At 43.2% G+C, this 12061-nt stretch overlaps 1 protein-coding gene across 1 annotated transcript in view; it reads left to right on the forward strand.

Moving 5' to 3' along the window:
- Nucleotides 1-12061, forward strand: part of golga4 (golgin A4) — a 67289-nt gene that overhangs the window by 41035 nt on the left and 14193 nt on the right. Inside the window, exons 12-19 of the mRNA XM_055889981.1 lie at nucleotides 864-1011; nucleotides 1101-1279; nucleotides 1749-1847; nucleotides 2095-2250; nucleotides 2453-6462; nucleotides 7937-8058; nucleotides 8816-8946; nucleotides 9934-10023. Coding sequence (XP_055745956.1) covers nucleotides 864-1011; nucleotides 1101-1279; nucleotides 1749-1847; nucleotides 2095-2250; nucleotides 2453-6462; nucleotides 7937-8058; nucleotides 8816-8946; nucleotides 9934-10023 — 4935 coding nt within the window. The remainder of the gene's footprint in view (nucleotides 1-863; nucleotides 1012-1100; nucleotides 1280-1748; nucleotides 1848-2094; nucleotides 2251-2452; nucleotides 6463-7936; nucleotides 8059-8815; nucleotides 8947-9933; nucleotides 10024-12061) is intronic.

The raw sequence follows: 12061 nt of genomic DNA on the forward strand, positions 1-12061 counted from the left end.
CTGAAGTGAAAGCCATCCTCTCTTGGGGAATGCTGCTTTTTAGTTAGCTTTGCAACAGTATCAAAAATAAATTTAGGATTGTTCTTAGTGATGTATAGCTCGCCGCCATTGGACTCTGGAGCTGTGGAAACACGTTCTCTGGAGTGATGAATCACGCTTCACCATTTGCTAGTCATACGGACGAATCTGGGTTTGGCGGATGCTGGGAGAACGCTACCTGGCCCAATGCATAGTGCCAACTGTAAAGTTTGGTGGAGGAGGCATATAGGTCTGGGGCTGTTTTTCATGGTTTGGGCTAGGTCCCTTAGTTCCAGTGAAGGGAAATCGTAATGCTACAGCATACAGTACAATGACATTTTAGATGATTCTGTGCTTCCAACTTTGTGGCAACAGTTTGGGGAATGCCCTTTCCAGTTTCAGCATGACAATGCTCACGTGATCAACGCAAGGTCCATACAGAATTTGTTTGTTGAGATCAGTGTGGAAGAACTTAACTGGCCTGCACAGAGCCCTGACCTCAACCCCATCGAACACCTTTGGGATGAATTGGAACGCCGACTGCGAGCCAGACCTAATCACCCAATATCAGTGCTCTTGTGGCTGAATGGAAGCAAATACCATCAGCAATGTTCCAACATCTAGTGGAAAGCCTTCCAAAAAGAGTGGAGGCTGTTATAGCAGCAAAGGGGGGACCAACTCCAACTCATTTGGAATGAGGTGTTCGACTTTTGGATATGTAGTGTAAGTGTGTTCATTAATGTGCTATCCTCCGGGATCACATACACGTATTGTTGATATACATCATGTATTATTTTATTCTGAAAGTAAAATTAAATTCAATCCAATCATGGCTGTACCTTCAGGGCATGGTCATTGCAGAGACAAAGCGTCAGATGCATGAGACTCTGGAGATGAAGGAGGAGGAGATCGCCCAGCTCCGCTCCAGAAGCAAGATGGCCGCCGCCCAGAGAGAGGAACTGCAGGAGCAGAAAGAGAAGTCTGAGAAAGCAGGTCAGTGGATCTCCTCTTCCTCTTTAGCAATGTGTAAGTTGTACATGTACCGTATCTAACCAACGATGTGTGTTTCCACCTTCCCCCAGGGTTTGAGGAGCTAGAGAAGGCTCTGGCCATGGCCCAGAGGGCTGAGGAGGCACGGAGGCTGCTGCAACTCCAGCTGGAGGAACAGGTGAAGGAGGTAGAGCGGGCCGGGGAAGAGGAGAGGAGGAGTCTGCAGCAGGAGCTCACCAGGGTCAAGCAGGAGGTTGTCACCATCATGAAGGTGAGGGACATCTACTGTACATAAAAATACTAATGAAATACTCACTCAGTACTTATGCAGTAGTACACAATCACTACTCACCCAGTACCAAGAGCAGGGTTGGCGTCAATTCCATTTCAATCCCTGTAAATTTACTAAGGGGACGATTTTACGACCAGAGTTAAGCGCACATAAATTAAACATAATTCCCTTTTTATGAGCTTTTCTCTCTGTGTGTATTCTGGACTTGAAATCAAGCATGAGAATAGCATGCTATTCACCCGCTATTCATTCGGGTGGAGATCTAAGATATAAAGGTGTGGCGGAGGTGTGTCTACAGATACGCTGTATTCTGACCTTCATTCCCTGAATAACTACATATATAGTCAACAGCATGCTCTTACCAACTGAGCCACGATGGACTACCTGTATTTACCCATCCATTGCAATCATTTGAAGGTGTAATATTGTGTTGCTATTTGTGTTGTAGAAATCCTCAGAGGAGAAGATGGCAGAGATGGAGAAGCTACATAGTGAAGCACTGGCCAGTAAAGAACAGGAGCTCAGCACTCGAGTCAACCAGGCCGTGGTAAGTTCATATATTTTAATACTGTATTTTCTCCTCTCATATACTGCCTACACATATACTGCAAAACAAACTCGGCTATAGTTTTGACCAAAGTGTTTGAGCTGCATGTTTACGTATATTATGTGAATATTTCTCCGGCACTGTCTTGCTGTTTCTATTGCTGTTTTATTGTGAGAGTGCTGAGTAAAATATCCAATGTATTTGTTACATATGGCAGATTTAAACTTGAATTGTGTGTTTGGTGTAGGAGCGGTGTCAAGAGGAGCTGGCCCAGGCTGCCAAGGAGTTGGAGCAGCAGTCTGCCCTTGCCCTGGAAGATGCAGAGCTGCAGAAGGCTGCCATAGAGACCGAGGCAGAGACCAATGCTAAGGAAATACGCCTGGAGCTGGAGACCACCAGAACTGTAAGTCCTCGGGTAGTTAATACATAAAGACTAATGCATTATTGATATTTGGAATTAGAATATTTTGGCGTTTAGCTACTCTATTCAAATATGCTGCACATTGTTGATTCTACAGCAAATAATATACTCTAATGTATCTAGAAGCTTTACATTGTTGGTTAATTCTATGGCAAACATACAATAAATACACATCTCATTACAGAGAATTCTGGAACTGGAGAGCTCTCTGGAAAGGTACTCCCAACCTGGGTCAGTTCCGTCATCAGATGATCTCTCCACTCAGATGGAGGAGCTGAGGAGAAAACACGAGGAGGAGGTGACTGCACTAGAGGAGAAGTACCGTGAGGAGCTGGAGAAGCACAAGGTAGAGCTGCACCAGGAGGCCTTAGCCCAACACAACGCTGCCATGGAGGAGTTCAGGGCAACACACAGAACTGAAGTGGAGACCATCTTGAAGGAGAAAGAGGTCCAGTTGCAGTCCCATGTAGAGGACATGAACCAGAAGACGATGGAGAAGCTGGATGTAAAACAAACTGAGTTGGAAGCCCTTTCCTCTGAGCTCCAGGAGGTGTTGAGGAGCAAGCAAGTTCTCGAGGAGAGACTGGATGCAGTTGAAAACGCTGGTGGGTCATCCAGGCAGGAGCTGGAGCAGAGACTACAGGAGGTGCTGACCAAGCACAGTGTGGATATTGAGGAGATCAAACTGCAGCATGAGCAGTCCCTGGGAGGAATGGAAAAGACGCTAAAAGAAGAACTCAACAAGTTGACGCTGGTGCTGAAGGAAAAAGAGAAGGAGCTTGAGGCTCACCTTGTCTGTGAGAAAAGGCTGAAAGAAGAATCAGAGACGGTTCTTCAAGACCGGAATGCCAAGGTTAAAGAATTTGAGGAGCTTAAGAAGAGTTTAAAGCAGGCCCAATCAGAAAAGAAGGGCCTTGAGAAATCTAACGCCCAACTCCGTAAGATCAGAGATGAACTCTCACAGTGCAAGAGTCAGTTGATAGATTTAGAGCAAAAACTGGTGACAACTCGAAGTGACTGCCAGCAGAAAGAGGAATCTCTTCAACAAAAGGTACAGGAGCTTGAAGAGCTAGAGAAGAAGTTGCAACAGGCTAAGAAGGAGCTCTCTGAACAGGATACATTTTACACTGATGAACTGAACACTAAGCAAGAGGAAGAAAAGAAACTAAAGAAACAGCTAGATGACCAGAAGGCTGCTCATGAGAAGGTAGAAAACATTAAGATAGACATGGAGGCCAAGTTGAAATCACAGGAAGCGAAGATGGAGAAATTTAAAATAAAGAACAAAGAGATGCAGGAGAAATTCAAGAAGAAGCTTCAGGAACTTGAGGAATCTTCAAAAAAGGAGCTGGCAAAGAAGGAGTCAGAGCTATTGCAGAAGGAACAGCAAGGTAAAGAGAAAATCATGGAGTCTCAGACAAGTTCAGAAGGCCTGAGCAGTGCTATGTCCCAGCTTGAGGCCAACCACAAGGAAGAACTAGAGAAGATGTGTGAAGTCCATAAGCAAGAGAAGGAAAATCTTGAGCATCATTGGCAGGGAAAGCTGGGACAACAGGAAGAGGAAATACAGGAGAAACACATACAAATACTACAGGAGAAGGTACAGGAATTGGAGGAGGTCACCCAGCAGTTTGGAAAGACCAAAGAAGAAAAAGAGCAAGTTGTGCAGGAAGTGAAGAACTTGAAGGAGGAGTTGGCGATGAGACAGACCACTGTGCAGAAACTGCAAGCCGAGCTTAAGGAAGCGGCAGTCAAGATGGAGAGTTTATCTCAATCTGAGGCAATGTTCAAAGAGCAAGTAGAGGTGATTGAGAGGAATCTAAACACGGCTCTGAATGAGAGGAACTCCTTCCAGGATCAGGTGAGCAAGACTGAGGAGAAGGCAAGAGAGACGATCAAGGCTCTGTCTGAGAGGTTTGTAGACACCGAGACGCAGCTTCAAGCTCTTGAGGCTTCTAAGGGTGAAGAAGGGGAGGCCGTTCAGAGGAGACTTGAACAGCATTCTCTTCAACTGGAAGTCAAGGAAAAAGAACTGCAGAAGCAGTTCACTGGGATTAGCAACGAACTGATGCGTTACTGCAGAGAAATTGAGGCCAGCATCGAAGGTGGTACGAAGGAACTCTCTGAACGAGTCGAGAGCAGAGTGAGAGAGTTGAAAGAGAGGGTTCTGGGTAATCAGAAGAAGGTAGCACATCTTAAAAACGTTATCCTTATCAAGGTTGACAGGATACGCACTTTGGAGGAGCAACTCCATCAGAGGACAGAGGAGAATAAGAACCTATGCAGTTCACTAGAGCAAATGACTATTCAGCTAAATGTACACAAAGATGATATCAAAGCCTTAACTGCTGAGAGGGAGTCTCTGCAGAGGGATGCTAAGAATCACTCCCAAGCTCTCTCAGAAAAAGTAATTTGCATCGAACAGCTCAGTGAGGAAAACCGAACCATCTCAGAGAATGTCAAAACAAATGTTGTGCGTATCAGCAACTTGGAGAGTATCGTAAATGACTTGAAGACCCAGTTATCAGGTAGCCATATGAGGAAGGATGAAGCCATATCACTGCTTGATCAGCAGCACAAGGAGGAGAGACAGAGGCTTGTTTGCCAAATGGAGGAGATCATTGACAGACTAGAGAAAGAGAAGAAATCTGCAGTGGAGCAAGCCGACACCCTCAGGAACAAACTCACTGAGTTCAAGACGAAAGCAGAGTCCGAGTTCTCACAGAACCACAATACTGTCAAGTCTCTGCAGACCAGACTTGAGGATATGGAGGAACAGATCTCTGAGAAGAATGAGGCCTTACAGAGGCTGACGGCCAGCATTGACAATCAGTCCGTCAGCAAGTCGGAGATGGACCAAGCCTTGAGTGAAAAGGAGCAGAAAGTCAGTGCCCTTTCTTTGGAAGTGGAGAGCTGCAACAGCCGGCTCAGTGAGCTGGAGGAGCAGTTATTCCTCAGGACGAAAGAGAGTGAGCAGCTAACTGCTGACCTGAAGCAGCAGCACATTATCAGGGAGAGTGAGAAACGAGAGCTCACAGAGCATCTACAACAGACCCAGGAGCAGTTCAGAACCCAGAATGTGAATCTACTCCAGGCTACAGAGGAGAAACTGCAGTCCCTGGAGAGAGAGAACCAAACTTTGAAACAAGAGCTGGAGTGGCAAAGGGAAGCCTTTGAGATGACGAAGGCTGAGATTCTCAAGAGCAAAGAGGAGAGTCTGAAGGCGGCTGAAGAGAGGTTCTCAAAAGACAATGCTGGGAAAGTGACCGAGCTGAAGAAGAAAGCTGAGCAGAAAATTAGCCAGATTCGGAAACAGTTGACCTCACAACTTGAGGAGAAGGAAAAGACAATCAAAGACCTTCAGACACAGTTGGAAGAGGCCAAGATCGATGAAGCGAGAAAGAAGCAGCAGGTGGAAACCCTGGAGGAGAAAGAAAATTCCCTTGAGGAAGCCATGGCCAAGATGACGGAAGAGCAGGAGAAACGCATTGAGCAAGTGCGTAGTGATGAAAGACTGGAAAAAGAGAGCTCTTTACAGAGTTTGAAGGACATTTACGAGGAAAAGCTATCATTACTTCAGAAAGACATTTCAAACCAGGAGGAAGCCCTAGCCAAGCTGAAGGAAGAACAAGAAAAACATATTGAGCAAGTGCAGAACGGTGAGAGACTTGAGAAAGAGAGCTTATTGGAGAGTTTGAAGAACATGTACGAGGAAAAGCTATTGTCACTTCAGAGAGATGTTTCGAACCAGGAAGAGACCAAAGCGAATGAGACCCTCTCAAGGCTTGAGGAGATTAAGATGAAGCTTAAGGAAGTAGAGGTGGAAAAAGTAAACTTTCTGGCTGAAATAAGCTGCCTGAAGGATGATCTGCTTGAGAAGACTGCACTGATCGAACAGCAAAAGACAGAATTGGCTAGCTTAGAAAAACAGGGTACGAATGCCGTGGAGGTCGTGGAGCATTGCACTGCAGAGCAAACCAAGAGTCTCACAGCAGGCAAAGAGATGGAGAACCACTCTCTGACGCAGGAATATGGGGATGCTGAATCTCTGTCATCCCTGCAGAATAAGCTGGCAGAGGCGGCGCAGGAGAAGCAGAATCTACAGAAAGACTTGCGTTCCCTGAGGAGGGAGCACCAGCAGGATCTGGAGTACGTGAAGAAAGAGTTGGCCCAAGAGAACGAGAAGAAGCTCAAGTAAGTTTGACCTAATGGTTAGTGCAGTCAATCAATCAATCAAACAAACACAATTAATTATAAAGCTCTTTTTACATCAGCAGTCCCAAGTGTTTTACAGTAAAAGTGCATTAACCTCTCATAATCTCATAATTAAAATTTCTCAAACATACAAGTATTATACACCATTTTAAAGACAAACTTCTTGTTAATCCAGCCACAAGTGTCCGATTTCAAAAAGGCTTTCGGCGAAAGCACACCATGCGATTATGTTAGGTCAGAACTCCATGTTAGACAATAAATGTGTGTTTTGTTCGATAAAATTCATCTTTATGTCCAAAAACCTCATTTGAAATTGGCGCTTTATGTTCAGAAATGCATTGTCTCAAACAAACATCAGGTGAAATTGCTCATCATAAACATTGATGAAAGATACAAGTGTTATACATACGATTAAAGATAAACTTCTTGTTAATCCAGCCGCTGTGGCAGATTTCAAAAAGGCTTTACGGCAAAAGCACACCATGCGATTATGTTAGGTCAGCGCCTAGCCACAGAAAACCATACAGCTATTTTCCAAAGAAGGAGAGGTGTCACAAAATTTAGAAATAGCATTAAAATGAATCACTTACCTTTGATGATCTTCATCTGATGGCACTCCCAGGTCTCCATGTTAGACAATAAATGTTAGTTTTGTTCGATAAAGTTAATCTTTATGTCCAAATACCTCTCTTTGTTTGCGCGTTTAGTCCAGTAATCCAAAGGCACAAAGCTCGGGCACAAAGTCCAGACAAAGTCAAAAAAGTTCCATTAAAGTTCGTAGAAACATGTCAAACGATGTATATAATCAATCTTTAGGATGTTTTTATCATAAATCTTCAATAATATTCCAACCTAACAATTCCGTTGTCATTAGAAAGGAAAGGGAACGGAGCTCGCGCTCACGGCCATGCGCGAGACTAAACTAAAGGCTTTCAGCCTGACCACTTGTTGAAACAGCTCTTATTCTCTCCCCTTTCACAATAGAAGCCTGAAACAACTTCTATAGACGGTTGACATCTACTGGAAGCCTTAGGAAGTGCAATCTGACCCCATAGACGCAGGATATTAGATAGGCAATCACTAAAAAACTACAAACCTCAGATTTCCCACTTCCTAGTTGGATTTTTCTCAGGTCTTTGCCTGCCATATGAGTTATGTTACACTCACAGACATTATTTTAACAGTTTTTGAAACTTTAGTAGATTTGGATGGAAAACACTCTAATTATATGCATATTCTAGCTTCTGGGCCTGAGTAACAGGCAGTTTACTCTGGGCATACTTTTCATCCAAACTTCCCAATGCTGCCCCCTATCCCAATGAAGTTAAAGTAGTCAGTTGAGGTCAGAAAATAAATGCTTTCATTGCCCTTTCTATTCATCCTTTTTGGTACTTCCTGTTTTTTCTTTCTCTATCCATACTGTATTTTAAATGATTCTCTCCCCATTGAACAGGCTTGAGGTCGAGGATCTGGAGATGAAGCAGAACTCGTCCCTAAAGCAGCTGATGAGGGAGTTCAACACACAGATGGCTTTGAAAGAACAGGAGATGACTGCTGCACTGAAGGAGACCATTGGTGAGAGGGAATCAGAGTTTTCTGACAAGCCATTGCATGATAAGACACTGGCAGGTATTACCATTGAAACTTTAAAAATATTTAAAAAGTCGCATCTTTCTTTTTCTACAGTTCAGTTAGTTAGCACTTCAAGTTTTTCGGAAGTGTGTCTTACTACATATGTTACTAGACTGTCAATGCCCAAAACACTGAAAAGAATATGCACATATGAAGTCATTATATGTTATAAATGAATTTGTTTTGTGTGACTAAAATGGTTTACGGTGTTAGTTTATAATCTAAACCATCCAGTCAAACTTCACCAATGCAAATTCTTCACTGTTTGATCATTTGTCATGGAATCCACATAAATTAATGTGTAATTTGTACTTGTAGTATTCATTTGAAGTGTTTCCAATAGAGAAAATGAAATGAGTTTTAAAGATGAGTGACTTTTTAGACAGAGAACAATAGGGGTGAAACGGAGTTGGGAGATGATTGAATTAGGAAACTGTCTCTGTCTGAAAGAATCACCATATGTTTTCACTGTAGTCCAGTCATTAACACTGCATTCCAAAACGGAAGTGAGGGACTGTTTTGTAATATGTGAACTTCAAGGTCTACTACGTGCTTTGTTTCTTGGCCCGTATTCAAAAACTGTCTGAGTACTGAATCTGATCTAGGATCAGGTCTGCCCATTTAATCATATTCTGTATAACCTAAAAGGCCAAACTGATCCTATATCAGAACTCTTTCTCCTCTCTTCTCTTCCAATCAGGGAAGGCCCAGAGCGTGGAGGTGGAGCTTATGGACAGCCATCAGGAAGAGACCAATCAGCTGCAGAAGGTGATCGCCCAGAAAGATGATGACTTAAACAGAACAGTCCATCGATATGAGCAGGTCCTGCAGGTACAGTACTGTATGAATGAATAGCACATGAATGTGTCTCTCACACTTGTAATAACCTATACTGCTAAACTCTATCAATATGTAAATACATAGCAGTTCCTATGTAACTACAAATATATTACTACAGCTATATTTTAAAGTAAAGGGTTATATTAATTGACATTTATCATTACAGACAGACTGACTGGTTTGCTTTTAGAACGTAGTTTACAAGTATGATTTACTGGTCCAACATTGGGTCTGTTTTCCTCAGAAGAATTTGTCCACTTGTGTTTTGTTTCCATGCCGTGATTTTAATAGTATTGTGATACTGGTCAGTAGTCCAGACACTCCTATCAGTTCCTGACATATTTTTCAACTTTGAGCTTTATAAGAAAAGGACTCCACCCATCATCAGGAAACTATTACTGACATGGAACCTCCTCCCTTCAATCAGTCCCCCAGAGAACTCAGCTAAATGACAGATACCTTCTGGCTGTAGTGTCTGCTGAATGATTTACATTAATGACTACTAGACTAAATGTGTGTGTTTGTGTGTGTGGGTACCTTCTGACAGTCTGTTAAGTGATTTACATTTGAAACTAGACTAAATGACTATAGAGGGATAGTCTGCTCTGCTCAGTTAAGTAAACTACAATAAAAGCTGTCTTCTCTCATTCATCACTGTCTCCAGACATAATGAAAGTAGGGAGGCCTTAAGTAGAGTAGCACTTGGTATTTGACTGACCCACAATACTGTGTAGTTGTGATATCAGACTATACAAAGATGAAATACACACTGAAGAAAGGCTTTTAGCTAAAATGTTTGTGTGCTGATCAAATAAATGTAACTACCCCCCCCAAAAAAAGTGCAGGCAAAATACATATAAATACAAGGAAAAAATAGGGGAAAGTTATTTGAAAGTACTGTACTTTTTGAGTACAGACCTACTGTATTTTCTAAGAAAGGAAATGACTGGGTCGTGGTTGTCCTGTTCTTCCCGGCAGAGTCGAGAGGTGGAGATGGGGGACAGAGTGTGGCAGGTACAGAAAGAGCTGGAGGACCTGCAGGCAAGGACCCACAGCGGCAGTGGAGAGGTACGGTATCTCAGTTCATACTGTCCATGTTTATTGGGAGCAGCACAGGGTGAAGCTAGGAGCAGGGGTTAAAACTTTTAAACAAATTGGCATCCTTGATGTTAAGGGGGAAAAATCCCTGAAAAATGACAAAATTAAAATCACAGTGCAGTTATTACAAAACTACCACTAACAAGTCCTGATCATCAACATAAAGGGGGAAATGAAAATGAAACAAATACCTAACACAACAATGCTGTAACATAAAAATATATTTTTAGCTACTTTATAATGAGGGAGAGTGAGCGGCTCGAAGCAGAGCAGCAGCTCCTGTGAGTGACGCAGGGAAGGAGAGAGAGATGGCAACCAAGTCGACTCGCGCTGGTAGACTAACTTATTGCTAGTTATGTATCATCTCATCTGATTACATAGTACTGGCCTTGACTGCATCAACCCAAGAGTAGTTAAGCTAGCTAGCTAACGTTAGCTAGGCTAGTTGAGACTACATAACTTGAACTGTGCACTTCCTCCCCTTCCGAATCCTACAGTAAATAACAACAAGTCCATTCGGATTATTAAGTAAAGTTGGCTTTTGGGGTTGTAGCATGTCCTTCTCATTTAAGTTTTAGTTAGATATCGCCTAATAGCTTGCCACACAGATGCTCTAGCTCTGACTATAGCCTAGTGCCGGTTTGATGACTTGTGATTGGATGACAACAACAAGCTACACGAGCCACTCTTGTGAAAAGCAAGAGCACCAGCAGCATAAAGTCTATAATTTTCTCTCTGCAGGAAGCGCGATGTAGACCATCTGCATTGTGAATTCATGTGGAATTTTATGCATTTTCTTCTTGTTTTGATGGAAAATCAATAACAAAATATCAGTTTAAACATTAAGAAAATGTTCCATTTGTCACATCCCTAGCGAGGAGCACAACTAGCGGCACAGGGTTAACCACAGAGCAGTTTGGGAATTAACTGCCACCACCCACTAGTTGCTTGACTCGCTCCTGCCAGATTTCTCCCGTCAGCCCTGAGATTCAAAACGTCAGCCATCCGGTTACTGGCCCTCCTCTCTTAACTTTGAGGCTACCGCCACCCCATCGCTACAGGTTTACCGGTTTATTCATACTGTATTTAATTTACCCCCGCACACAGGATGTCAAAAGAGGTTGCCATATCTGTGGTATCTTCCCACCGACAGACTGTGTGTCTCAAATCGCACCTTATTCCCTATTTAGTGCACTACCTTTGACTAGAGCATTCTATGCCCTGATCAAAAGTAGTGCACTATAAAGGGAATAGTTTGACTTTTGGGAAACCCATACAGCCCTGGAGGCTTCACTTGGCTGGATGACATATAGAATGGGATTCTGTTGAAGCAATACATTAAAACAGCTTCCTGCTCATCTTGCTCACAAAAGAGAGACACACACACACACCTCTGCACAAATGGTCATTTTTCTTGATCCTGCCTCTCTGTGGGCCTGTATTTGAAACACCTATGTGTCTGATGGAGGAAAGATTACCGGTTCAGTGTGGAAAGCCAAGCAAAACCAAACCCCAGACGTGGGCCTTGTGTCTATATATATGTGTGTGTGTGTGTGTGTGTGTGTGTGTGTGTGTGTGTGTGTGTGTGTGTGTGTGTGTGTGTGTGTGTGTGTGTAATTATTTATTTTTCCAAAAGTTCCGAGTTTACGAGCTTAACAGTTAGTGTCAGCTATCTTCTGGTTTGTTGTGGAGTAAAAATGTGTTTGTCTGTGTGTTAACAACAGGAGCCCCACTTTAAAGACCTGAGACGTTCAAGGCAATTGTCAAAGCGTGTGGCTTACACATTTTGCTGTAATCAGGCGATAGGTTCTTTGAGTGAGGTGGCTGGTCTCCAGAACTAGCTGGATGATCTGAGGATTTCTTGAATCAGACTGGGTAGTGTTCGCTTTTGGAAAACGGGTTTAAGAGGCAGTACACCCCCCCTTTGTTCCTCCATCCAGACCTGTGTTCCAATACTATTCAAAATACTGCCTGGAGTGCCAGATGGGCAGAGGTTTTGTGACTATTC

Source organism: Salvelinus fontinalis, chromosome 30, assembly GCF_029448725.1.
Source record: "Salvelinus fontinalis isolate EN_2023a chromosome 30, ASM2944872v1, whole genome shotgun sequence".
Taxonomy (NCBI): Eukaryota; Metazoa; Chordata; class Actinopteri; order Salmoniformes; family Salmonidae; genus Salvelinus; species Salvelinus fontinalis.